This window comes from Amblyomma mixtum, chromosome 9 (assembly GCF_055824585.1).
Source record: "Amblyomma mixtum isolate Tamu chromosome 9, ASM5582458v1, whole genome shotgun sequence".
In the NCBI taxonomy this organism is placed as follows: domain Eukaryota; kingdom Metazoa; phylum Arthropoda; class Arachnida; order Ixodida; family Ixodidae; genus Amblyomma; species Amblyomma mixtum.
The window spans coordinates 41,189,754-41,215,651 of NC_143020.1; the positions used below are offsets into that span (position 1 = coordinate 41,189,754).

A 25,898-nucleotide genomic window follows, 5' to 3' on the forward strand; every position below is an offset into this window, starting at 1 on the left:
GGTCAAGAGTCCTTGAATTTACTCAACAAACCTTAATCAGGCGTTCTTTGTGCATACTTTACAACTAAATATTTGTTAAGTACTTATTGTTGAGATTAATTTGTAAAGCCTGAGTGTAGTTCAGCATAACCTAAGTAGTCAGGCCTAATCGGGAAACGCCTAACGTAATCACAGCCTTATAGGCCGCTTTATGGTTAGTAAGAACGCAGTGCCTGTTAAGGCTCCAGTACGCCGCTCAAACACTCCCTTCCACATGAGAGAACAAAAACGTGATCCTACAATATGCTCTGAGGCCTAGTTTTGTGAACTTCCAGGGACGCTCACGCAGGAGGAATCAAGAATTCAACTAACAAAATACTGCACGTGAAGCGTAATAATTGTATTGCACACATAATAAATAAATACCAGTACTAATAAGGTAACTAACTTTGGTGTTTCGTGGTTCATCACTTGCACCCAACGGGAAACCCTTGGGGAGGAGACATATACGATGAAGCTGATTAGACAAAGCACCATGAGTGTGTGTGTGTGTGTGTGTGTGTGTGTGTGTGTGTGTGTGTGTGTGTGTGTGTGTGTGTGTGTGTGTGTGTGTGTGTGTGTGTGCATGTGTGCGTGTGTGTGCGTGTGCGTGTGTGTGCGTGTGTGTGCATGTGTGCGTGTGTATGTGTGTGTGCATGTGTGTGTGTGTGTGTGCGCGTGTGTGTGTGTGTGTGTGTGTGTGTGCGCGCGCGTGTGTGTGTGTGTGCGTGTGTGTGTGTGTGTGTGTGTGTGTGTGTGTGTGTGTGTGTGTGTGTGTGTGTGTGTGTGTGTGTGCGCGCGTGCGTGTGTGCGTGTGCGGTTAAGAGAAATTTTTCACGCCTCTCATTCGTCGTGGCGCCGCGGTGGCTCAGTGGTTAAGGCGCTCGGCTGCTGACCCGAAAGACACGGGTTGGATCCCGGCTCCGGCGGCTGAATTTCGATGGAGGCGAAATTCTAGAGGCCCGTGTACTGTGCGATGTCAGTGCCCGTTAAATAACCCCAGGTGGTCGAAATTTCCTCAACCCTTCACTACGGCGCCCCTCACAGCCTCAGTCACTTTAGGACGTTACACCACAATAAACCTCTCATTCTTCATTGAGTAGAAGGGAGAGTTCGGCGAGCTGCTACACATCTTGAAGAAATAAAACCAGCGGAAGGGAGCAGATGCAAAGAGGCCAACAGGACGAGTCTGTACTATCAGCTGCACTATATCTAGACAAAAATAACCTTTTAATGAGGAGCAGACACTTTACCAGGAGTATAAAAACCACCGACATGCTAACTTTTGCTGCCAAATTGATTTAGAGAGAGAAAAAAAAACCCTTGTAAATAGTTTGGGGCTCAAAAATAAACCACGTATGCCCACAATAAAACTGGAATTCTAAACATTTTATCGCGCTGCAGCAAGTACATTAATCCAGAATCAACTTCCCGATTGCTAAAAATGTCATCCTGCTAGAGCTGAGGAAACAAACAATTTATAGATTCGTGTTCCTGCGAAGTGCACTCAGGAGCACACAGCCTGATATTCAGCGTCAGTGGCACTTGGTACCGTACTGTGTCACCCAAGTGCACAGCACTCGAGCGACCACTTTCCTGTGAACAAAGCAGCACCTAATCAGCGCTGTTTTGTTGCAGTGGCAACGCTTCAGCACAAGTAGAACCACTTAAACCTCTAAGCAGGTTAGGCACGAGCACTTTGCCCGCTTTCTTTGCCCGATGAACACTGCTCGAGTGTTGTGCACATTGGTGACGTGAATGCATGCGTCTTCCGCCTCTGCGCGCTGAGTTTACAGTCAAATATGTCCCCCTGTTTCCCGTGAGTCGAAATCGAAGTAACTATTTGCTGACTTGCTCAGGACAGCATGAACCACTTGCTCAAAATGTGGGAGATTGCGGTTTTCGGTGGCTACCAGAGGAGTCAGCCTCGCATTTCTAGCTGCCAGCTTCTCCAAAGTAGTCACATGTTAGATACGAGAAAAACACTCACAGCTGCGACAACGATTGGTAGCTTGGTTCTCTGTTCCTCCAGCGCCGCACATACATCGAGAAGAATGTTCTTCCGCATCGATCCTTACATTTTTATTGCCCATTTGCGTATGGGAAAGACAGGGTTCCTCTCTGAAAAAAAGACAGGAAGCCTGCCAGTGAGCTGCCCAGTTGCCCCTCGGGAAAACTGTCTTCCATGAAACCTGGCGACACCCTGGTCATTTTCACAGTAGTCTTAGCCCATTGAATACCTTGGTCATGTCTCAGCATTGTATACGTCGTTTCCAATGGCTCAAATCTCCATGCAGTAGTGCCACAGTTAAAGATCATAAGCATACGGTCAAAATGAAGCGTTAAAAAACAACTGATCGGATGACAAAACAAGCGGAGGCAGCCTTCAGCGTCTCAAAAAAAGCTTCTTTTGTTAGCGTTGAACGGAGAACTGAACACAGTTGATCTCCGTCGTATTTGTAAGGCAGTGACGATGTGAAAAGCCCTTGCCGCCATATATGTACTGAGTCGATCACACTTGTCTAGAGCGCTCGAGCGGTGCCCTCCGGAAGATATAATGCGAAATTCTAAAGTAGACATTGACTTTCACTGATATTACTTGCGCTGGGGAGAAGCCTAATAGACATGTGCACCACACAGGCACCAGCGCCTTACCCCCAGCAAATCAGTTGCGATAAGATTTAACTTCATTCGCTCACCAACAAACCGCTCGAGCGCTCGAGACAAGTGTGATCGACTCTGTACGGCAGCGCACAACAAATGGTTAAGTTTCAAAAGTATTAAAAGAAGATAATGCCGAGCCACGGTGGCGCACGCCACCAACCCATTTCAAAAGCAACGATCTGCGGTACGGCATTCTTCCGGACCACATCACGGACAGAACTAAACAGGCACACTGAATCGTTAAAACCTTACTTTGCCAGAACTAACATATTCAAATTCTCTTTTTTTCCCCGCACCATTAACGAGTGGAATCAGTTACCACCATCATCAACAGTTGATATTGATGCCATTGAACAGGCCGTTCATTGATTTTTTTTTACTTGCCTTGTACTTTTTGTTTTGTGCTTTTTTTGTATTGTGTTTATTGTGCCCCTCCTGCCAGGGCCCTTCACTGGGCCTGCAGTATGTCCTAAGAAAGAAGAAAGAACCAAATCATGTTAACCGACTGGCCCTACGTCTGCCCCGCATGCGCAATTCCAGAGTTGGGTGAGGGGATGTGTGGGGGCATATGCACGTGGCAATTGAGCATGTGCAGTAGCACCCGGCTTGACCGATATGCTATTCATTTCTATTGTACTCGGGCCCTGGCAATACCCTGAAGCTCGTCATTCCTTTAAATGTCCAGTGCTTTACTGCAAGGCGCGAAACGTCACAAACAAGCGCGGTATCACTTCCCGCTGTTGTGGAAAGGCTCATAATGCTTCTGGCATTTCCCCACATCGTCGCAGACACGATACTTCCGGACTTCTCCAATCATTCAAAGCGTAGGATAAGTGGTTGAGTATTCACGCGCGGCATCAACGCAAAAAGATAGTCAAAAATCTGTATTCAGGCAGCCGACGCTTAAAACCTGCATTTGGAAGCCTCGACGCGGTGAATTTAATTTTGTAAGCCGGCAGTGTCACATCATCGGCAACAAAACACTCAATCTCGAGAAAAAAACCATTCAGATGTGTTTGATCGGAGTGTTTTAACACGTGTACTTTCAGTCTCTCAGTAGGAGAGTCCTGTAGCCTCTCGGGAACTAAAGGTATTCTCGACACAAGTAACAGAAACTCACATAGAGCACACGAACACCCTTGGACAAAATAAACCAGTCAGTGCGATATGAGTAACAGAAACTCACATAGAGCACACGAACACCCTTGGACAAAATAAACCAGTCAGCGCGATATGAGTAACAGAAACTCACATAGAGCACACGAACACCCTTGGACAAAATAAACCAGTCAGTGCGATATGAGTAACAGAAACTCACATAGAGCACACGAACACCCTTGGACAAAATAAACCAGTCAGTGCGACATGAGTGCATACAGTTGTTTGAACGGTAAGACAAAACGCTTCAGTTCTTGAGATGATTGAACTCGTGCGCGTTTCGTTTCTAAGCTTGCTTGAAATATAACCTTTGTATCTACCTTCCGCGAAGTGAAAGGGCATCAACATGTAGGCATGTATGTGAAATATATGCGCGGCATTAGGGAAATGTGACATTCCGCTTAAGATGTACAGAATTGTGAAAGGAGGAAAATATCTCTCAACTTTTGCTGCCTATAGTTCAGGCGTGATACTTCTCCTGTATGGCAGAAAACAATAATAAGCATAGCACTGCATAGGTCAAATTATAAATGAACAACTAATACCAAAGCACCAAAGTATGTAAACAAAAACAGTTTAAAAAAAAATGCCTTCGGGCTGCATGGAACCTTCTTGGCTTCAAGCCGCACCACTCATTCAGATCAAAACCCGAGCTACGATATGTTCAGTCGTCCTAAAGGCCATGGTCGCTGAGCAGAGTACCGCTTATATCTTCGCAATCCTCGGTGCGGCTGATGTTAGCTATGTAAATAAAATTCCGCAGCACTGGTCCTGCCCACGACTATAAAGTTGTCTTGCAGTGCACAAAAGCAGCAATCTTCGGGCCACCAACTGCTACGGCAGGCACTGGTGAGCGACGAAGTCCTGCCGGCTGTCGCATTCGAACACGGCACCGAACTCGGGCATGTTGTGCAGCGGCACAAGGCAGCTGGCGCGGGGTGACAGGAGCCTGGGCGTCTGGTCGGCGTCGCACGACAGCAGGCAGAAGCGGGCGAAGAAGGCAGCCTGCGCCTCTGGCCAGAGCTGCAGGAACCCGTGGGTGGCCGCCGCGGAGCCGAAGCTGGCCACCAGGCCGTCGTACGCCAGCCGCAGTCCCTGGGCGCGGAGGAACAGTTCGCGCCGTTGAAGGTCATCCATGCCGCTCAGGGGGCGCTGCAGGCCCAGACGGTCGAGCAATCCCTGCAGGCACATGGCTGTCCCGTTGTAATGGCTGATCGCTTCCGGCGTCCACCAGATGTCGCTTTGTCGATGGTTCCCCTGAAAAGTGTCTTAAGATTAATTTACGTGGTAAGGGGCATTAACTATACGCCAATGAGGTATTATCAAATTCTAATTTGCAGAGTTGTGCAAGATATGTGGCACACGATTCTTATAAGGTAGTAAGTAGCCTAACGTACTATGTAAGTTGCTATCATATATTACCTATTGCAGGTCATATATTACATTAGAAAGGTGCATTAAGGATATATAGACACACACGAGATAAATGCCTTGAAATAAGAATTTAAAAACACTTGAAAGGCCCAAAGCATGTGGTCTCTGCTTCCATAAACTTCTGTTAACGCGAGTTTCGTTGCTCTTCTGTGACAAATCCATGCATTCTGAGAGGCCAGTTATTTGGCGATTCTGAGCTACTAACTACGGCATGGTGTAAGTTACAAAATGGGTTATGCGAGGGAGTAAATAAGAATGTAAATAATGATAAAGGAGTTGTCGGAGGCACGTATAAGATTACTGCTCAGCCCGACTAGGTAATGTTGGTTCTATAATAACTTGCTTTTCAGCAGCAGCTGCAGCAGCTTCCTCCTAAATACACCCACTGCATGACAAAAGCCTCTGCCGGTGAGCACTAATAACCGTCCTGCGCAAGGTCCGGTCACCCTATAGCCGAAAACTTACTAACTTCACCCGTGCATATGACACTCCGCCACCCTATTCTATAATTGCCAATACATATACTAACCGACTATTGTATATAGTAATGCAAATGGGAAGAAAACTTCATGCTGTTTAGCGTTATTGCGAGCATTGTCCAGTTGCACAATGCTGCCCCAGGCACCCACCATAACCGTGTGCTTTATAAAAAACTGCCGCCCTAGGTACACTTCCGCACACTCTGGCTCAGACGTCTTATTTTGCGGCACACTGTCGGAACCGAAGTTCATGTGGTGCGCCCTTCTAGACAAGCAATGGAGCGTTACCGTCTCTGGCTTGGCGGAGACAGCCGGCCCAAAGACATCTGCGATGCTAGACGCCAGCAGTGCACCGACTGCGGCGTAATTGAAGTACGACGGCACGCCCGTCGCGTACAGATAAGGTGAGCCCTGGTACACTGTCGGCACCACCACGGACATCGTTATCCGCGAGTGCGCCAACTCGTTGCGCCGCTCAAGCCGTGAGATGGTGAAGCGGGCTAACGTTGGAGGACTTCGTAGGCGCTTTTCATGAACCAAGCTCAGAACCCTGAGGTAGAGCTCGACGAAATTCAGGTTAGTCTCCTTGATGGTGTCCATGTGTGCTGGGTCTTCCTCGTCCGTCCATGCTTCCTTCGGCTGCGGCATCGAGGAAACGGTTTACATACACTTATTCTTTAGTACCTGACAGATTCACTGAAACAGCAACTGAAGCACGTTTCATTAAAGCATGTGAAACTTTCCTTTCCCCGAAATGTGAGCCGTCAGGAACTCCTTGTAGGCGTAATTGATTTAAGATAATCCTTATTATTCATGCATCAGACGGTATGGTATGCAGTGTATGGGGCTTAACGTCCAAGACCTCAAGCGTTTTAACAAGCGCCGTACTGAAGGGCTCCGAACTAATCTAGATCAGCCGGGTTCTTTAACGAGCATTTATATCTCTAAGCCCATGAACGCAATTTTATTTATTTCATCATCATCATCATCTTCATCATCAGCCTGACTACGCCCACTGCAGGGCAAAGGCCTCTCCCATGTCTCTCCAATTAACCCTGTCCTTTGTCAGTTGCCGCCACTGTATCCCCGAAAACTTCTTAATCTCATCCGCCCACCTAATTTTCTGCCGCCACATGCTACGTTTGCCTTCTCTTGGAATCCACTCCGTTACCCTTAAGGACCAGCGGTTATCTTGCCTTCGCAATACATGCCCTGCCCAAGCCGGCTTCCTCTTGATTTCAACTAGGATATCATTAACGCGCGTTTGTTCTCTCACCCACTCTGCCCGCATCCGATCTCTTAACGTTACACCTATCATTTTTCTTTCCATAGCTCGCTGCGTTGTTCTTAACTTAAGCTGAACCCTCTTTGTTAGCCTCGACGTTTCTGCCCCATAGGTGAGTACCGGTAAGATACACCTGTTGTATACTTTTCTCTTGAGGGATATTGGTAAACTGCAATTCATGAACTGAGATAACCTGCCATATGCGCTCCACCCCATTCTTATTCTTCTAGTTATTTCGCTCTCATGGTCGGGATCAGCTGTCACTACCTCTCCTAAATAGACATATTCTCTTACTACTTCCAGCACCTGGCTACCAACTGCGAACTGCTGTTCCCTTGCTAGGCTGTGAAACATTACTTTGGTTTTCTGCATGTTAATTTTAGCCCCACCGTTCCGCTCTGCCTGTCTAATTCATTGATCATGCTTTGCAGTACATGTCCTGAGTGGCTTAGCAAGGCAATGTCATCAGCGAATCGCAGATTACTTAGGTATTCTCCATTAACTCTTATCCCCAACTGTTCCCATTTCAAGACCCGGAGTACCTCCTATAAACAGGCAGTGAATAGCATAGGCGAGATCGTGTCTCCCTGAGACTCGGTGACTCGACCCCACCACCTTGGGCTCAGTCAGTAGACAAATTCTTAGGTCTTAATTGACAAACCGAGACGGGCAGTTAGGCAGACGAAGATTTTTATGTAAAATAAATTGCCATCTTATATCCAGTGTCATCATGTCTGGCTAGACTGGATTCTATGACCGCGGACGGAATGGTGGCTACTGTATAGGTGCTTGAACAAGACTGATAGCATTAATTCTTCAGCAATATCGGCATCATTCCATGTAGGCCATGAAGACTTCAGAAATAGTAAGACTCTTAATTAATCCTGCCTACCCCAAACCTACTGACTGGAGCTTCATCGTCGATAAATACAATGGATGCCTTCGCTAGAGCGACGATGTGGTACTCACCGTCATGGCTTCAGAAACGACCGACAGCGCCACTTTCTTCACTTTTTCTTCGGCATACGGCCGCACCTCCTTGGACAGCCACGTGAACGTGATGGTGCCTTTCGATGTATCTTGAAGCTGGCTATACATCTTCTCGAGGACAGCTTCGCTATTGCGTGGCTTCAGAAGCATGGAAGCTAGTTGCGGCCACACGACGCCATGGGACCTCTGTACCAGCTCCAGGCAGAAGTGCGCGGCCTTCACGTGGTCGGATGACGCCCGCCTTCTCGACAGTTCGAGAGACAGCACCTCGGCGTCCAAATGAGACGCCAGGTACAAGGAGACGTCGGCAATACTGCCTTGGGTGGTGATGTCCCTGAACACCCTGCGGATATCATCTACGCCAGACCCAAGGGCCAGGTCCGAAAGCCGCATGATGTACATATTCAACGGCATAAGTACATCATTAACTGCCGCCAGCCAGTCGGTCGCCTTAACGCCAGGAACAAGGCCGTCGAGAAACTCCTCCAGCAGTCCATGCGTTTCCTCGCTTAGATCAGTCCCTGTGGAGCCAGCAACGTCCAGATCGCTCATGACGAGAGCATCAATCTCAAGGATTCTGGGCAGGCCTTTCGCTTCTTCGTCCATTATGCTTCGAAATATCGCCTCCACCTTCCCGCGGTCACCGTCCGTGCTCATGAGCTTATGGTGCAGCGACCTACCGCGGGACAGACGCATGACAGCACGGCCATCTTCACTGAGGATTTCTAGGACCAGAACTGTGTGTAGCCCGACCAGAAGCGAAGTCTGTACCAGAAGCGTGACAAGTTCATGGTAGTCGCCACAGCCGGCCATTTTGGCCCAGTTGAGCTGCTTCCGTGCCGACTGTAGAGTTCCCTTGAGTGAAGATGTCGTCCTGTCGGACGCGTAACGGTGGCACTCCCGGTAGACGCGACGCACCAAGCGGGTATCTTCTGATTCATCTGCGTCAGAAGTTTCACGAACAAATATGTGTAAGGAACCTTGCTTTCACCATTTAAGCACGGTAAATTAGTTGAAACCCTTCAGGGTGTTGTACAAGTTGAAGCGGAGGTTTCCTGAATGATCTGTGAAAGAGGCTGTCCGTTGTTAAAAGCTGTAAGACATCTCACTATGTCTATAGGCGAGGGAGTACACCAATGATTAAACTAAAGAGCCACTAAGCCGTGGTTTCAAGAATATCAATTTCGAGGAACACCGCCGTATTATGGCCAAAGGTGCCCCCTTCTGTAGAGCGCCAAGTCGCTGGGTAGTAATGCCCCTATAGCCCGTACATACCCCAATGATATTTCAATACGCTAATGAGCGAAAGTTTCATTTCGCTCACACGACATATGATCACGCAGGCAGAGCTGTTACACCGTGAAATCCTCTGCCACACAGCCGTCGCTAAGAAACAATCTACTATATTAAAATCTGACGGTCATTAAATAATAAAAAATCTATGAAACAGCAATAGAGCCATGCTTTACACCACTTCGTACACTAAGTAAACTTTTTAACATTATCATTAACGGCTATGCAAAAGAAACTGAGTGGTTAAATATAATTTTCTAGAGGAGATGGAAAACTAGAGCGATTCGCCAAACTGCTGATGTGAAACAATATTCATTAGGTCACCACTATTCACGTCTATATTCACTGCCTCTACAGCGGCTTCCCTCTGCCATCATCAGGCTTTCTTGATCATCATCTTCATAAGCCTACGTCCAGAGTAAGAAAAAAGCCTCTGCCACACCCCTCCAGTTATCCATGTCCTGTGCCAGCTGCGGCCAGCTTATTCCCGAAAAGTTCCTAATCTATGCGCCCACCTGAATTTCTGCAGAATCCTGCTGCGCTTAACTTCCTCTCTTGGAGCCCCGTCCATTACCATTCAAGGTGGGTTCAAACAATCAAGCCGAACCGCGGACCATCCGCCTTGACCACCTGCCTCGTGACGCAATCGTCAGTGACCACAAGCATGCTGCGCCCCAATCGCAATCGGCGCAAGACGGTCCCAGTCACTCAAAAGAGAGATGGTTGCGACACGTCGTAGGCGGTACACGCGAATCATCATAACGACCAAATGTTTTGCTGCCTTCGCATTGCATGTCCTGCCCAAGATCTTTTCTCCTTTTTCACTTCGACTGGGATGTCAGTAACTCGCGTTTGTTCCGTAACCCACTCTTCTGCCTTCCGATTTCTTAACATTACGCCTATCGTATTCTTTTCCATAGCTCGCTGCCTTGTCGTACATTTCAGTTCGGCCCTTTTCGTTACCTTCCGCGTTTATGCCCCTTAGGCTAGAACCACTAAGACACAGCTGGCATACAGCTTCCTCTTCACAGGTATTGGTAAACTGTTGTTCATCACACGAGATGATGCCAATTTAAAGCACTCCATCAAAATTTCATTCCCCTAATTATTTCACTCTCGTTGCCCGGATCTGCGCACACTACCTTCCCTATTTATATACGTTCCTTTAGCATTTCCACCGCTTCACTGCCTACCGTAAACTCGATCATGCTCTGCAACTTTTTACCTTAGCCACTTTGCGTTTTATAGCCAGCTCTTCCATATTCAGTTCTACGAGTACCTACCTACTGTAAACACGTGGTGTAAACACGTGTAAACCACCGGCTCGACCGTGTTTACTTGGCTAACGCCCTTCCTGACCGCAATTTTACCACTTTCCCTGTGAATGACTACGGATATTTCCACCCGCGATACTTCCCATAACCTTTACATACGCCTATTTTAGATCCGTTTTAGGCGTTCACTCCATGACTGCTGAGGTTTCGACTCAGTCAACTCCTCGCTTGTTGTCCATGAAAGCTATATAGATAGCATGGTTAGATTCTGCTCTCTTCTCTACCACCTCACTTATGGAGTATATAAGAGCTATTGTAGAGCACCCTTTCCAAAAGCCAGCAAGCTCCTTTGATTCAATGAACTCTAAATTGGTCTAACTAAATTAACTGTCACCTTCGTAGTATATACCTTGCAAAAAAGTTGACAGGAAGGTTACCACTGGTTAACGTGAGATTCAGCGACAGCTGTTAAGGTATTCATATTGTACGATATGTTGGGGTAGAGAATATGAGAGCGACCTCCCATCTGCGTTGTTCTAAGGAGCTCTTATTAGTTTTCCAAACATAGTCGATTTTCCTCTCGGGCTCTCCAGTCCACCACTCTAGATGCGCAGCGGTGCCGATGAACCTCTCCTCATGCGGCGCGTTTCATAGCAGCTGCCGCAGATGACAAATGCTACACCGCTTCGCTCGCGCCATACCCTTCCTCCTAATTCCACGGTAACAACGTTCCGGATGGGTACCGCAGTACGCCTTCCTCCACTCACGGTGTCATTTCCTTCCAGGGCAACCCTCCTTCTTCTAGGGTAACTATCCTCTGGCTGGTTCCCATGGAAATTAGGTATCGGTTGCGCGCTCTCACGCTCTCTCTATACTCGCGCCTCCTTCAACTATAATCACCCCCCGATTTCAGATTTCTCCCCTTCCGATACACCCTCCTCCGTTCATGGTAAGCACATTCTGGACGGTTACCGCAGTAACCATCCTCTGGCTACGCCTTCCTATGCTCTCGCCAAGAAGTCTGCTTCCATGGTAACGCTCCACGTCCTTCTTCCAGAGTAACTACCCTCCAGATGGTTCTTGTGGTAACAGCCCACCGGTTAGTACTCCTCCTCTCACGGCATACCTTCTTCATTGCACGATCACCACCCTTGGAGTAGTTCCCATGCCAACGCACCCACCGGTTTCGCCGACGACTACGACGGACTACGACGGACAACGACAGACAGCGACACACTACGACACACTAATACGCCGCGAAGTCCAGGAACAGCCGCTTAACAGCTCTTGCTGTGAAAACACAGTAAACTGGTCGATCTGTAAGTGATCATCTCAAGACCTAACTGCACTTGGAAATCGACGTGAAAAATGTATTACTGGACATTGAAACTGCTTGCTATTTTGTTTATCTTCAACTGTATGGAAGCTCGAGAGTTATGAACATAACCTGGGTTCATGTACTTCGGCCCTGAATTCCACTTCCTACATCTTTGCAAGGTCCTCTAATTCTCAGTGCTGGGTGAGGGCTGCACAGGAAACGCAGCGACCACTATGGCTCTCATACCGTCCTCTCCTTCATGGCTCCAGAGAGACTCGTTGATTCTCGCGAGTGACGCAGTGACGCTGTCCCCGTGGAAGCTGCCGCCGTCCGGTCCCCGCGCCAGCCACGAGTCGCACACGTAGCCGTAGAAGTCGCTGCACGCGTCCTTGCTCGTGTTGAGGAGGCCCACCAGGTAGTCGCGCGCCGCCCTGCACTCCGGCGTCACGCAGGCCAGCGGCGACGTGGTGCGCTTTCCGTACAGCAGCAGGACGACACCCGCGATGATCAGCGAGCACATCAGGGAGACCACGGTCACCATGGCTCCGAACAGGAGTCGTTCGTCCCGACTCTCCAACTCGGTCACGAACGTTACGTTCAGAGCTGCAGCGTTCGCGGCAGCGCAGGAGCCACCGGTAAGGTGTAACCAAAAAATTGGCTGTGGTTTAGGTCTGGTTAAACATGGAGGGACGCGATAGCTGCAGCTGGCCGCGTGGAACTCGCTCAGTCGAAATGCAAAGTCAGTCTTTCGCCGCTCCGTTTCAATTTGCGTTCCTTCCTCATCTTCGTCCCTGAACGTGGATTCACTCTCCCCACGCCCCTCTCCACTCCTACCCCACTCTATTTCTCCGGCGCGCCGCGCCGCCGGCAGCTGCTCCGCACCACGTGACCAGCCACGGTGCCATCACGCTGAAGGCTCGAAATGCTAGCGTAACGCAGGCGCGCGGCGCGCAAACCAGCTGCGGGCTATGACGTCACTCCGCGCATGCGCATAGCTGGCGGAGCGGTGGTGACACGCTGACCTCGCGAAGCGGCTGACATAGTGTAGCTGTCGCTACAATCAACTGCCCTTACAGAGTTATTGTCAAACCAGGTTTCACCTAACGAATCACTCTGCCTATATTAAGACCCAGCAATGCAAAACTATGAGCGAACCGGGTTAACCACATCCTTTAGCAAGTCTACTCGCATCAACTACGTGAAAACACTACCATTTTTTCGTGCAGTTTTTGTCATCTGCTCGGCTCTCTTTGGTGTGGCGTATCTTGTATCGTTTCACCTTTCGTAAGAATTAGGTGGCGGAATCCGCCCAAAGGAGGCGTGTAGCTCAAAACTTAGAGGAAACACTTGAGCTCCGTCCTCAGGGTATGAGGGTTCATTCCCATATACGCAGGCGGTCATTCTCTACGTTACATATAGACCCCTGGGATTCCTCATACCCCTCCTGGCCCAGTGGTGCAGCGGTTAAGCGACCCATAACTGCTCTGCGACAGAACGTGCTTCCAACGGTGGACCTTGTGCTGCACACGCTGCTCTTCCCAAGCGACAAATCATAAATTAAAGTGCCTCCTGCCATGGTGGCCAGTTTGCTCACTATGATGTGGGCAGGTTGTGATGACGCCGCAAGACAACATGACCTTGTTGGCCCACCTGCCTCCTAGGTTGCTTTCTGGAGACCACCTGCCACATGATCCACGCACGCCTCGGCCAGAGTTACCAAGGAAACAACAGTTTATTAAAAGCTTTACCAAGTATAACTGTATAGCGTAACTTAATACTTTTCCTGGCATACCGGCGTGAAGCTATCGAGACTACTCAGTTTAACCAAAGCTAAACCACTACCAATATTTTCGGTCACAACGCTGACACCAGGTTTTCTGGACACCGATGCCTTTAACGATGTCGCGTTAATATGGGAGGCGGCTCTTCGCAGGCGCTGTTGATTGGAACCATGCATTCTTAAGAAAAAGCTGAGCCAATTTACTAGCCAGATACTTGTAACACAGTCCACTACTTTCTTAGTAACTGGAGGTGGTGAAATTAGAAGTAGTGAAAGTTACTATCTGGAAAAGCAAGTGAAGATTAGTGAAGTCACAAAAAAGTAGCAGTATTTGCTGATAAAATTGCCAGAAACTGTTTCCGCATATGTTGCTAGGTCTTCAGCGGTGTGTTGGCACAGCTTGTTAAATATGGTTACGCTGGAAAAATAGAAAGCTATATGGCCAATTTGACCAATGCCCAACACCGGTGACAACTACCAGGCTGTCCCGGCCATAAGGACCACAATTATACCCCTCTTAAACATGCAGGTACTGTTTCTTCATATTAAAACAGTTGTGCTAGTGCCATACGCAAAAGCTAAGGAGATTTAACTGACGGGGGCTTTTTATTAAGCGAGCACGGCAATCTCCCTCAGCAAGCTAAAAGGGCACTCCTGTTCGCAGTAAGCAACACAATATTCCTCACGGTACCAATAAATATACGGTATATTTAAAATATCTCCGTTACAATAACCAGTAAATTGGTGACGGTAACGATGCCCAGTCGTTTTGCTTTTTATGTCAGCCTCTCTACAGGTTTATCCCGGTCGCCACCATGAGGCGCCATTTTCGTACAGGCGGGACAGGTGCAACTTTCTCTGAACTAGAAACCAACAAAAGCATAACAATGCCCGTGTGGCAGGGGTATTAGACTTGATATATTGAGTATGCGTGTACAAATCATGCGAGGCAATGGCATCAAGCAACCTACAGGGAACACACAAAGATTCAGAATGCACAAAAAAGCACAAATCAGCGTCGCACAAGAGCCACACGCGCACTGCGGGTGCACGGGTAAATCGTGCTGTTTTATATACAGCGTACATATGACTCTCAGGTACGGGCCAGTGGCTGTTACTCGTTGAGCTAAGATGTCAGCCTGAATTATGAAGTTGCAATTGTAGAAGCAGGTTTGTCTACCTAACCACTCGACAATACACAAACGTTTATTACAAAACGATTTTAATCACATAAAAGCTTGTGTAAGTTATCTGTTATCATTTAATTTTAAAGTTATATCAACGGCTACTAACCTGGAACTAACTGGCGATCACAGGCAGTGAAACGGTAGGAAGGGTGTACTTTTCCTATGTTGAAGACGGCAGTAAATATTTAGTACAAGGTAGTAAAAAGCAATCAGAGTTAGTAAACTGCTGCACTTACTACCTATTCTGTAACTTTTTTTGAAGAGTAGCACCAGGATAATGTACCATGGGTACTATGGACCCCCTACGGCAGGCGTCACTGTGAAAGGTGTTAGATACTCATAGACCTCTTATACTTCTCTTAAACCCTTCATAGACCTCTCATGGTCCTCATAGAACTCTTATAGACCTGATGTCAGAGAGGACAAAGAGACAAGCAACATTCTATAAAAAGGAGCATTAACTCTGTCTACAGTCATCATCATCGATACAATACCGTGGGGTAAAATTAAATTACATTTTATGGTTGTAATGCCGTAATGCCTCTCCTGAAAAAGGCAGTAAAGACTCACGATAGAAGGACCAGTTGGCTGATGAGCAGAGGCCAGTATGCTGTTCAGCATCGTCAGCATGCGCTTCGCTGCCGGCACCGAAAGCAAGCTTGCTGTCGTCAGCCCTTTCGTGCTTATGATCTTTCCAGCGCCGCTTCTCGCGACCGCCACTGTCAAGTTCATCCGCTGGCAGGGACAGTGGCTGTGACGCGGTCGGAAGAGCTGTTGGCTGAGTTCGCTGATCCTCCTTGATGGCGTCATCTTCACAACGCGCTCTTTGCTCTGGATCCTGACCCTGCTTCAAAGAGGAGGCGTCGTTGCTTTTTCGCCGTGGCAACGCAGAAGCTCGAATATCTTCGGAGTTAAGTGGCGCTATAGTCGAGGCCTTATTGTCCAGGGGCATTTCTGCAAGGACCTGGGAATGGTACTCCACCACAGCGGTGACTACTGCCGGCCCCGCAGGTGAGGAACCAGCTTGGCCATGGCAGGTAGTCGAGGCAGCGGTGGTCCTCCCGGTGTCTTCACTTTCTTGCTCCGCCTCTTGTGTGGCTTTCTCATTGGCCGCTATTGTGTCAGCTGGCCGCACGAAGGAGGAACCTTGCTGCCCTGTGTGAGCAGCCGAAGAGTCGGTTGTTGTTCCAGTGGCTGTCTTGTCGCGCTGTGGCTTGTTATTCTCACTCGGTTGTTGAAACACCCCCGAGGTAGCGGCGCTTTCCAATTGCGCCAGCAGTGAACTGGAGGCACCGGTCGCCAAGGACGAAGTCTGACGCTCGTGAGAGCTCGACGAGAAGCCAACTGTACCGGGGGCCGACGCGGCCTCCGTTGTTTTCTTCTCGGAGCAGCCATCAACAGCGACCTCTTCCCGTGAATCCTTGCGGCTGAAGTGAGCGACAGCGTAATTGTTTAGGTCAATTGTTTAGAACAGTAGTTCAGGCCTTTCAGCGCTTTGCCCGTAGTAGGCAACAAAGCCGGACCACTGTGAAAAGTAAGATTTAAACTTCGGATAGCTGTGGACGATGTGAAGGATGTAACGTGGACGAATACACGCTTGACTGAACATTTGCTAATCTTAAGAAAACGTCATAAATTAGGAAAGAGGTTGGTAAGCCATGGACTGGTTTAAGTTTAATCTTATTAATGTTAATACTTCTAAAACAAAACTGATCTGTTTTCATAACCCATTAAAACAAGTTGAATTAACTGACCTTGTTTATTTGCATACTTCCTCTTGTCTTAATTGCAACTGTGTACCAGTTGAATATGCGCATTCGGTCAAATATCTTGGCCTGACCTTCGACAGTGATCTCTCTTGGAAATCGCACCTTTCTTTTGTTTGCCAAAGGCTTCGTGCTGTATCGTGTGTCCTGTATAACATTAGATATTTTATGCCTTTTTCTGTCCGTAAATGTGTTGTACATGCTCTAGCCTATAGTGTACTTAGGTACGGAATTACTGTTTATGGTCACTGCACGGTTCGCTGGCAACATAGGGTGAATTCGCTTTTGCGTTTGCTTCTAAAGAATATTGCCTACGACCTGTCCATTGGTAATGACATTGATATTTTTAGAAGACTAAAGCTTCCAAGTTTTAACTCTTTATTAACAGAAACTATTGTGCTAAAACACTTCTGGTACAGTCAGTTCACCGTTCCATATGTCCCTGCTCGGGATTTAAGACCAAAATACCGCTACTGCATTCCTCGCTCCTCAACCCGGTACGGTAAGCGCACACGTCATTACTATGTACCTGCCTGTTTCAATAGCTTGCCTCCTACTGTACTCCGCATGAAAACTAAATACACCCTGAAAAAAACTTTGCGGTATGTCTCCGTGTTGCTTCCTGCCCCGTAGTTATTTCAGCTATTTACTGTATTAATTTCAAATCACTGTAATCTTTCTTGATGTTGTAATAGTTATATATTTGTTTCATTCTGTTTGGTGACCATTTTCTTTTTTTGCAAAGTTCATTGCAACGTCTCTATTTTCCTTTGTTTTGCCAATGTTAGCTGTCTGCCAGGCGCTGCCACTCAAGCCCTTTGAGGCTTTGGTAGGCCTGATTTATGTTGTCTGGCAATTGACGTGAATAAAAGTTCTATCTATCTATCTATCTAACTTGCAGTTTACAGTACATTGCCTGTCATGAGCTGCCCTTCTTACTTATCGCAACTCTTATGATCAGCAATATAATAGTGCGAAAGGCAAGAGTTCGACAGCTCATACAAACAGCGACTAAGTTGGCAGTGCTCTTTTCAACGAAAGAGTGCGAAGTTCTTTAAAAGAAAAAACAAAACACACGCAGTGGATAAATTTGGCCAACAATGACGCCAGTCGAGGTGTCAACCAAACCAGAGAAAAAGAAAATAATCCATTGTCTCTGATACATTAAAAATGCGAACGTTGCAAATAAAGCACTAAAAAGAATTGATCGCTGGAACTGTTCACGCAATATTTGGAGCGTCAACGTCGGAAAAGTGCAATTTTTTTGCGGCCGAGACACGTGAAAAGCTGCCTTTCACCTTAGAAGCCCGCGATATATTTTTAAGACGCTCATAAATTTTACGCACAGAACAGAGCTCACCCTGGTGGTGCATGACTTCGTTTGAATTCAGGAGGGTTGGGAGCTGATGTTTTACTTGCATCCGCGGTGGCTTCTTTTTCCGACCGCTGGCTCGACGCAGAGGATGACGAAGACGAAGACGATGTTTTCGAGCCCTGTTTTCGCCGTTTCTTGCTTCGTGAGGAGCGGCGAGATGAGGACGTCTTCGATGGCTTTGCGAAAGCGACACCCGGCCCAGCCACAGGAAGCAAGTTGGCATCGGCGCCTCCGATCAGATTAGGCTTCCGCAGAGAAGATCCGACGCCGTGCATCTCTGCCACGGGCGCAGCAGGAGGCCCAGGGTTGTCCGTGCCAACTGTGGGCTGCTTTTTGCTCTTGTCCACTCCGAGCGAAGACCTCTTGCGCTTGCGGATGCCTTCCGCGTCCTGCTGCTTCTCATGGTCCATTGTGTGGGCGAACAGGAGTCTTCTGTTGAAACAGAGGCTGTCTGGAGACTGCGAATAATGGAGCTGGTTCCAAGGGTTCCGCGAGGTCAGCCTCCGTCTCTTCTTCTTCGTTCTACACCGAATGCCTCGCGCCGGAGTGCACTCGCAGCCATGTTGTTTCTTCTTTTTCTTGTAATCTGAATACTGTCCCTGATGTGGCTAGAGTTTTTTTTTTCGTTTCGTTGCAAGTTCGGCATGATTTTTTCGTTCAGTTGTCGTAAATTTTGACGAGTGCTCATATTTCTGCTCTGTAGCGTGGCTCAGGTATCCATTTTTGCGTTTTAGTGCGCGAGCACTTATAGTGGCCATTCCCCCATTTAGCCGTTGTGTCTGTATGTCTGTCTGTATGCATGTATGCATGCATGTATGCATGCATGTATGCATGCATGTATGTATGTATGTATGTATGTATGTATGTATGTATGTATGTATGTATGTATGTATGTATGTATGTATGTATGTATGTATGTATGTATGTATGTATGTATGTATGCATGCATGTATGTATGTATGTATGTATGTATGTATGTACGTACGTACGTACGTACGTACGTACGTACATACGTACGTAGTCTTTGCCAAAAGTAACCGAGCAACAGGTTCTTGCTTCTCAAACGTATAACGGAGCATTTACAGCAGCCCTAAAGACCGAACGATGCCATAATGTAAGGACAAGGTCTCACCTTTCTTTACACAGAATCAGAGCTTAAGGGCTGCCATGAGTGCTTCGCTACGCGGCTAAGAAACAAACCACCTGTGCCGGGTTACTTTTGGCAGACTGTACGTACGTACGTATGTATGTATGTATTTATGTATGTACGTACGTACGCACGTACGTACATACGTACGTAGTCTTTGCCAAAAGTAACCGAGCAACAGGTTCTTGCTTCTCAAACGTATAACGGAGCATTTACAGCAGCCCTAAAGACCGAACGATGCCATAATGTAAGGACAAGGTCTCACCTTTCTTTACACAGAATCAGAGCTTAAAGGGCAACTGCAGCACTTTTTTGAGAATTTCGCGACATTCAAGGATACAGATCTTTATAGGCTGCAGGTAAAGCATGCCAAGTGTTTTTTCACTAGCATTTAAAATAGTGACGTAATCGACGATTGAATTTTGCGCTTCTCCTCAATGCACCGGAGAAGTGCAGGGAAACTCAGCGTGACGTCATGGAAGGTATGATTTCAAATTACCGCTGTCGTCAGCCACACCCTGCCCTGACGCGTTAGACGCTGCCAAACAACTCTCGGCAGGGTTCGCCTTCGGTGGCGTTGGTTTTTTTCCTTCAAAGCACGCGTTTGTGCGTTGGAGATGTACCCATACCTTCGATGACGTCATCATGCGCCCCCCACTTGGCGTTGTGCGCTGCGGAAAAGCTGGAATGGCGTCCGGATTTTAATCGGCGATTACTTCACTATTTTAAGTGCTAGCCCAAAAAGACTTCGCATGCTTTACCTGCAGGTTTCACACATTCGACCCTCTTAAGCTCGTTGATTTCTAAAACCTATGCAGTTTCCCTTTAAGGGCTGCCATGATTGCTTCGTTACGCGGCTAAGAAACAAACCACCTGTGCTGGGTTACTTTTGGCAGACTGTACGTACGTACGTACGTACAGCCTTTGTCAAAAGTTTAGAGCCCAGGGGGTTTGCTTCTAAGCACTATTGTGGCGCTCCTGTATCACTAATGGAAGTCCTACGCATCGGAAGTAGCAGGACCAAAAATCTTCTTGCCTTCAGGAGATCTGGGACGCTGAGGACGCATTACGAGCAAAGCAATGTGGCCCAGAAGCAGACCCCCTGGGCTCTAAACTTTTGACAAAGGCTGTACGTACGTATGTATGTATGTATGTATGTATGTATGTATGTATGTATGTATGTATGTATGTATGTATGTATGTATGTACGTACGTACGTACGTACGTACGTGCGTACGTAGTCTTTGCCAAAAGTAACCGAGCAACAGGTTCTTGCTTCTCAAACGTATAACGGAGCATTTACAGCAGCCCTAAAGACCGAACGATGCCATAATGTAAGGACAAGGTCTCACCTTTCTTTACACAGAATCAGAGCTTAAGGGCTGCCATGATGGCTTCGCTACGCGGCTAAGAAACAAACCACCTGTGCCGGGTTACTTTTGGCAGACTGTACGTACGTACGTACGTACGTACGTACGTATGTATGTATGTATGTATGTATGTATGTATGTATGTATGTATGTGTGTATGTACGTACGTGCGTACGTACGTACGTACGTACGTACATACGTACGTAGTCTTTGCCAAAAGTAACCGAGCAACAGGTTCTTGCTTCTCAAATGTATAACGGAGCATTTACAGCAGCCCTAAAGACCGAACGATGCCATAATGTAAGGACAAGGTCTCACCTTTCTTTACACAGAATCAGAGCTTAAGGGCTGCCATGATGGCTTCGCTACGCGGCTAAGAAACAAACCACCTGTGCCGGGTTACTTTTGGCAGACTGTACGTACGTACGTACGTACGTACGTATGTATGTATGTATGTATGTATGTATGTATGTATGTATGTATGTATGTATGTATGTACGTACGTGCGTACGTACGTACGTACGTACGTACATACGTACGTAGTCTTTGCCAAAAGTAACCGAGCAACAGGTTCTTGCTTCTCAAACGTATAACGGAGCATTTACAGCAGCCCTAAAGACCGAACGATGCCATAACGTAAGGACAAGGTCTCACCTTTCTTTACACAGAATCAGAGCTTAAGGGCTGCCATGATTGCTTCGCTACGCGGCTAAGAAACAAACCACCTGTGCCGGGTTACTTTTGGCAGACTGTACGTACGTACGTACGTACGTACGTATGTATGTATGTATGTATGTATGTATGTATGTATGTATGTATGTATGTATGTATGTATGTCAGTATGTATGTATGTATGTATGTATGTATGTATGTATGTATGTATGTATGTATGTATGTATGTATGTATGTATGTATGTATGTATGTATGTTTGCCTGTCTGTCTAAAGCCGGTTTCGTGGCATGCTTCACACGCACGCACACACACACACATGCGAAATTGAGAAACACATCATTTAGGTAAAAATGTTTAGCTATATAAAGCGTTTTTCAATTTAGCATTTTACCTCTAGCAACCAAGTACGTTTGTCCTTCTGTGCTCTATATATATATATATATATATATAACCGAGCCGATTGAACCGAATATATATAACCCAATAGGCCTTACCGTTCGTCCCAGCCCCGTCCCCCGCCCCGACCACAGACACGACGAACTGACCCTACGGCCCAGACCCCAAGCGACCCAACCGACCCGAGACACGGGCGCACACAGCCCCCCTGCCCATGCCATTTGGCGCCATGAGCCGTCGGCTCACGGTGACCTGTGGCCCTGCAGCTGCCAGGACCAGCACTCATCCGATCATCTGCTCATCTCTTTTCATCGTGATGGCAAGCCCTGCGTCTTCTCCTCTGTGTTCATTCCTCCTGACACGTCACGTCCTGCGTTTCATCGTCAGGCCGTTCTTTCTAGTTAGCGCAATCGGGACGATCGCTCGGCGGCCCCGCGGGTAGTGTCGCGGACTAGAAGGCGACAAAGTGGCCAGTGGCGTGACACGGAGTGCTCGCGCTAGGCCCGCCGCCGTAAAATCAATCCATCGCCATCCATCATGTAGTCCCGTCTTCATCGGATTGCCGTCACGTAACAAATATGTTGGTCCCATTTTCACGTACGCGTACGTTTGTTTGGATGAACTCAGAAACCACTGAGTGGTCATTTTTTTATGGCATACACCAAAATATTTGGTTTTAGATATATTTATTTTCATGCCCCAAGTCTCGCAATCGACCGCGAATTAACAGAAGAATTTTCTCTCCATGCTCAATACAATCGCTGACATCATTAATGTTTTGCAGAAGAGTTGAAATCTGGGTTAGTTGGTACATTATACTTAAGAAAAACCAGCCAAAAAGTTTACATCGGCCAAACCGGCCGGTGTATAAATGAAAGGCTACGAGAGCACCATAACTCTCTGACTCCGGCTGACGGAGCCAACTTGCCTCGCCATTGCCGCGATTGCGGGTGCTACCCGCTCCGTCGATTTCTCGGCTCCGTCGATTTCTCGGCTGGAACCGCGGTAACCTGATGTAACGCCTATCAAACCTGTGCGACTGCTACCGTGAAGTCAGCAGGATCCTGGAGAACCCGATCACACCCAGGTACGCTGAATTTTCGGCCATTTCGAGCAATCCTCCGCATCACCACGTAGCGGTCGAGCTAAGCCTAACGGCTCCGGCTCCTCCGCCGCTGGCTGCGGAGACGCCTGCCGGCCAACCTCTCAACATGGCTCTACCTGAACAACGCGGATACGACCCCACGACTCTGTCGTGGTCATCTGTCCCTGTAAGCCAGCCAGAGGACGGCCCATGCACCATTTCGGCGCAGCAAGCTGCCCTTTTCCAAGTCGTTGAGAGCCGGCGCCGCCGCCGGCAGAACGCACGAGGAGCGGCAACACCCAAGACTCCTCTCAACAATTCAGCAACGGGAGACGCTCGCGCTCCGTCTTCTGCACCTCCACAGAAGACTTCTTCACCAGTCTCGAAGTGGACTCCCAAGCCAACGGTCAGGATGGACCCTGACGACTACGTGGTCGTGCTGCAGCCACGCAGTACGGTCTCCCTCAAGACGGCCTTCCAGCAAGGTGAGCTCGGCGCTGCCATTTCGCAACTCATCGGCAGGCAGCACATGAACACCATCACCATTTCACCAAATTGGGAACAGAACATCATCGTCTGTGGCACGCAGAACCCAGAAGTGGTTAAAAAGCTCCTCACGGACATTCAACTTAACACCAGCAGAGGATCGCTCGCATTTCACGGCCACCTCAAGCTCACCGGTGATGTGTGTCGCGGTGTGATATCTGTTCACAACTTAGAAACCAGTGAGTCACTAAAAGATAATGTGCAGTGGCGCGGTGGTGAACTAGTTCATGTGCGCAAGCTGGGACAATCAAACGTAGCTGTGCTGACTTTCGAGGGACGCACTGTTCCGCGTTACGTCCACTATAACGCAGAACTGACTCCCGTCAAGGAGTACAAAAAAACAGTGCCAGCGTGCTACCGTTGCGGCACACTGGGGCACCGGGTGGACAACTGTCCCACCCCGGTCAAGGAAAGATGCGGCCTTTGTGGCCAAAACGTGGGGCTTGGTACTGAGGGGATGGCCCCCCACGTCTGCAATCCTATCTGTTTAATCTGCGGGGGCCCGCACCTCACCAGCTCCCGCGAATGCACCGCGAAATTCATCAAGTTGCCGCAGCCAGGTCCCAGGACGCCACCCAAGGGAGCCAATGCCGGCGCTACACGGGGAAGGCGGCAGCGAAACAACGAGAAGACGCCACGGCGTGGCGTGATGCCTCCCCCTGGCAAGACAGCAACAGTAACGCCACCACCCGGAGCAGCGGAGTTCCCAGCTCTCAGCGCTTCATCTGGCGGCGCCGCCTGCAACCAACCCAAGGTAGGCAGCTGGGCGAGGGTCGCCTCCTCTCCTTCCCCTCCTCCCTCCTCCCCCACCAGCACCGCCGAGACACAGGAACTCAAGCGCGAGCTCGCCCTCTTGCGAGCTCAAAACGAAAAACTAGCCAGCGAGCTTAACTCGCTCAAATCCCAATTCCATACTCCGCCCGCGTCGAGCGACGAGGCAGAAAACATAACAGACAGGGAGATCTCTCCTCCTGTGGAGAGTCGCGCAGCGGCCCTGGAGACCCGGGTGACCGCAATTGAAACACAATTGGCTGACCTCCCCAAAATTATCCATGACACCATCGCGCGTCAGGTGGAGAGTGTCATCGCACAGGTGACACAAGCCGTAACGCACATTATCCAAAAATGGATAAAAGATAATCCGCGCGTCCTTAAACGCGTAGGACCCATCAGGGACGCTAACCGCCCCTCAAAATTCAATAGAGCTATTCCCGATGAGTTTGACTTTTCGGAAGACTCCTGCACGTCTGCGCCGGGCACTAGCGGACTGGGTAGTCTTAACAACGTGACCCCACCCTCCGCCTCCGACCATGGCCCCCAACCCTAAGTCGCGAGCAAGAACAACTCAGCCGCTTACACTAACGCAGTGGAACTGCCGAGGTCTCAAGGACCACAAGAAGCGGACTCATCTCCGCCTCTATCTTGAGACCTTTGAGTTCCTCGTCGCCGTGGTTGCCCTTCAGGAACCCGGCGCCGGTGCCAAACTAACAAACTACACTACATTTCAACACAACCCGCAGACATGTATACTTGTTCACAAGCGATACACTGCGCAGGAGGTCACACTTCCCACAACACCGTCTTTCCCATACACGATGGTTTCAGTGCTGCCCCTAAAGCGGTCTGACCCACCTGTACACATTCTAAATATTTACTGCCCACCGAAACTTAACAACGTCACGTTCAATGAAATTTTCACTCAAGCTATGCAGGTGGCGGGTAGGGATCCCCTCCTAATCGTCGGCGATTTCAACGCCCCGAGCAGGCTATGGGGATACCCCCGGGAGGACAGGCGTGGGAGGAAGCTTGCGGAACTTCTTTCCACACTTGGACTCACCCTGCACACTGACCCCGCCAACCCAACACGTGTCGGCAATTCCATTCAACGAGATACTTGCCCGGACCTCACATTTACACGCAACATACGACATGCCGACTGGCTGAATACAGAGGACACTCTAGGTAGTGATCACTGTATAATCAACACAACCATTTACATGCGTCCCCTGAAACGCCCACTAAAACAAGCTCGTATCCCTGACTGGACGACTTTCCGCACCTCTCTACCTATTGTAGACCCCCTCCAGTCGGGATACGACGCCTGGTCCAGATCGCTCACTTCTACACTTACACAACACGAACAGCAGATACAGCTTACAGAAACACAAACAGACGTGGACAACCACCTTCTCCACCTTTGGGAGGCCCGTCGCAGCCTCACGAAGCGATGGAAGAAACAGAAACATAACAGACGCCTAAAGAACCGCATCCTGGAACTCACACAACAGGCAGCGGAATATGCTACTCAGCTAGCCGACACTAACTGGGTGGACCGGTGCAACGCGGCTGCTCGCCAGATGTCTGGCCGCAACACGTGGCGCCTGTTCCGCGCTCTCATCGATCCAATACAAACACGCACGGAAACCCAACGCCAATTACATAGGGCCTTGCACAACTTTACAGGAACAACAAAACAACTAGCGCACACGCTCAGGGATCGCTACCTGTGCACCACTAAGGACCCCCGGCAGGCGGCGTACTCGTATGCAGGCGAAGAGAACACGGAGCTGGACAAGCCGTTCCAGCTCCACGACCTCCGGGCGGCCTTGAGCAAAATGAAGCGGGGCACTGCACCCGGGCGCGACAAGGTTACGGTCAAGC

The 25,898-nt window shown here is 48.7% G+C and overlaps 1 protein-coding gene across 1 annotated transcript; it reads right to left on the minus strand.

Annotated features, from left to right (window-relative positions):
• Positions 1-4,674: 4,674 nt before the first annotated feature.
• LOC149328831 (uncharacterized) lies at positions 4,675-18,431 on the minus strand. The gene is made up of 6 exons (XM_089559107.1): positions 18,007-18,431; positions 15,451-16,307; positions 12,160-12,516; positions 8,008-8,969; positions 6,042-6,392; positions 4,675-5,097 (listed from the first exon to the last, which is right to left on the minus strand). Exons 1-6 carry the CDS (start codon positions 18,429-18,431, stop codon positions 4,675-4,677), a joined length of 3,375 nt encoding a protein of 1,124 aa, XP_089415233.1.
• Between the last annotated feature and the right edge of the window lie 7,467 nt (positions 18,432-25,898).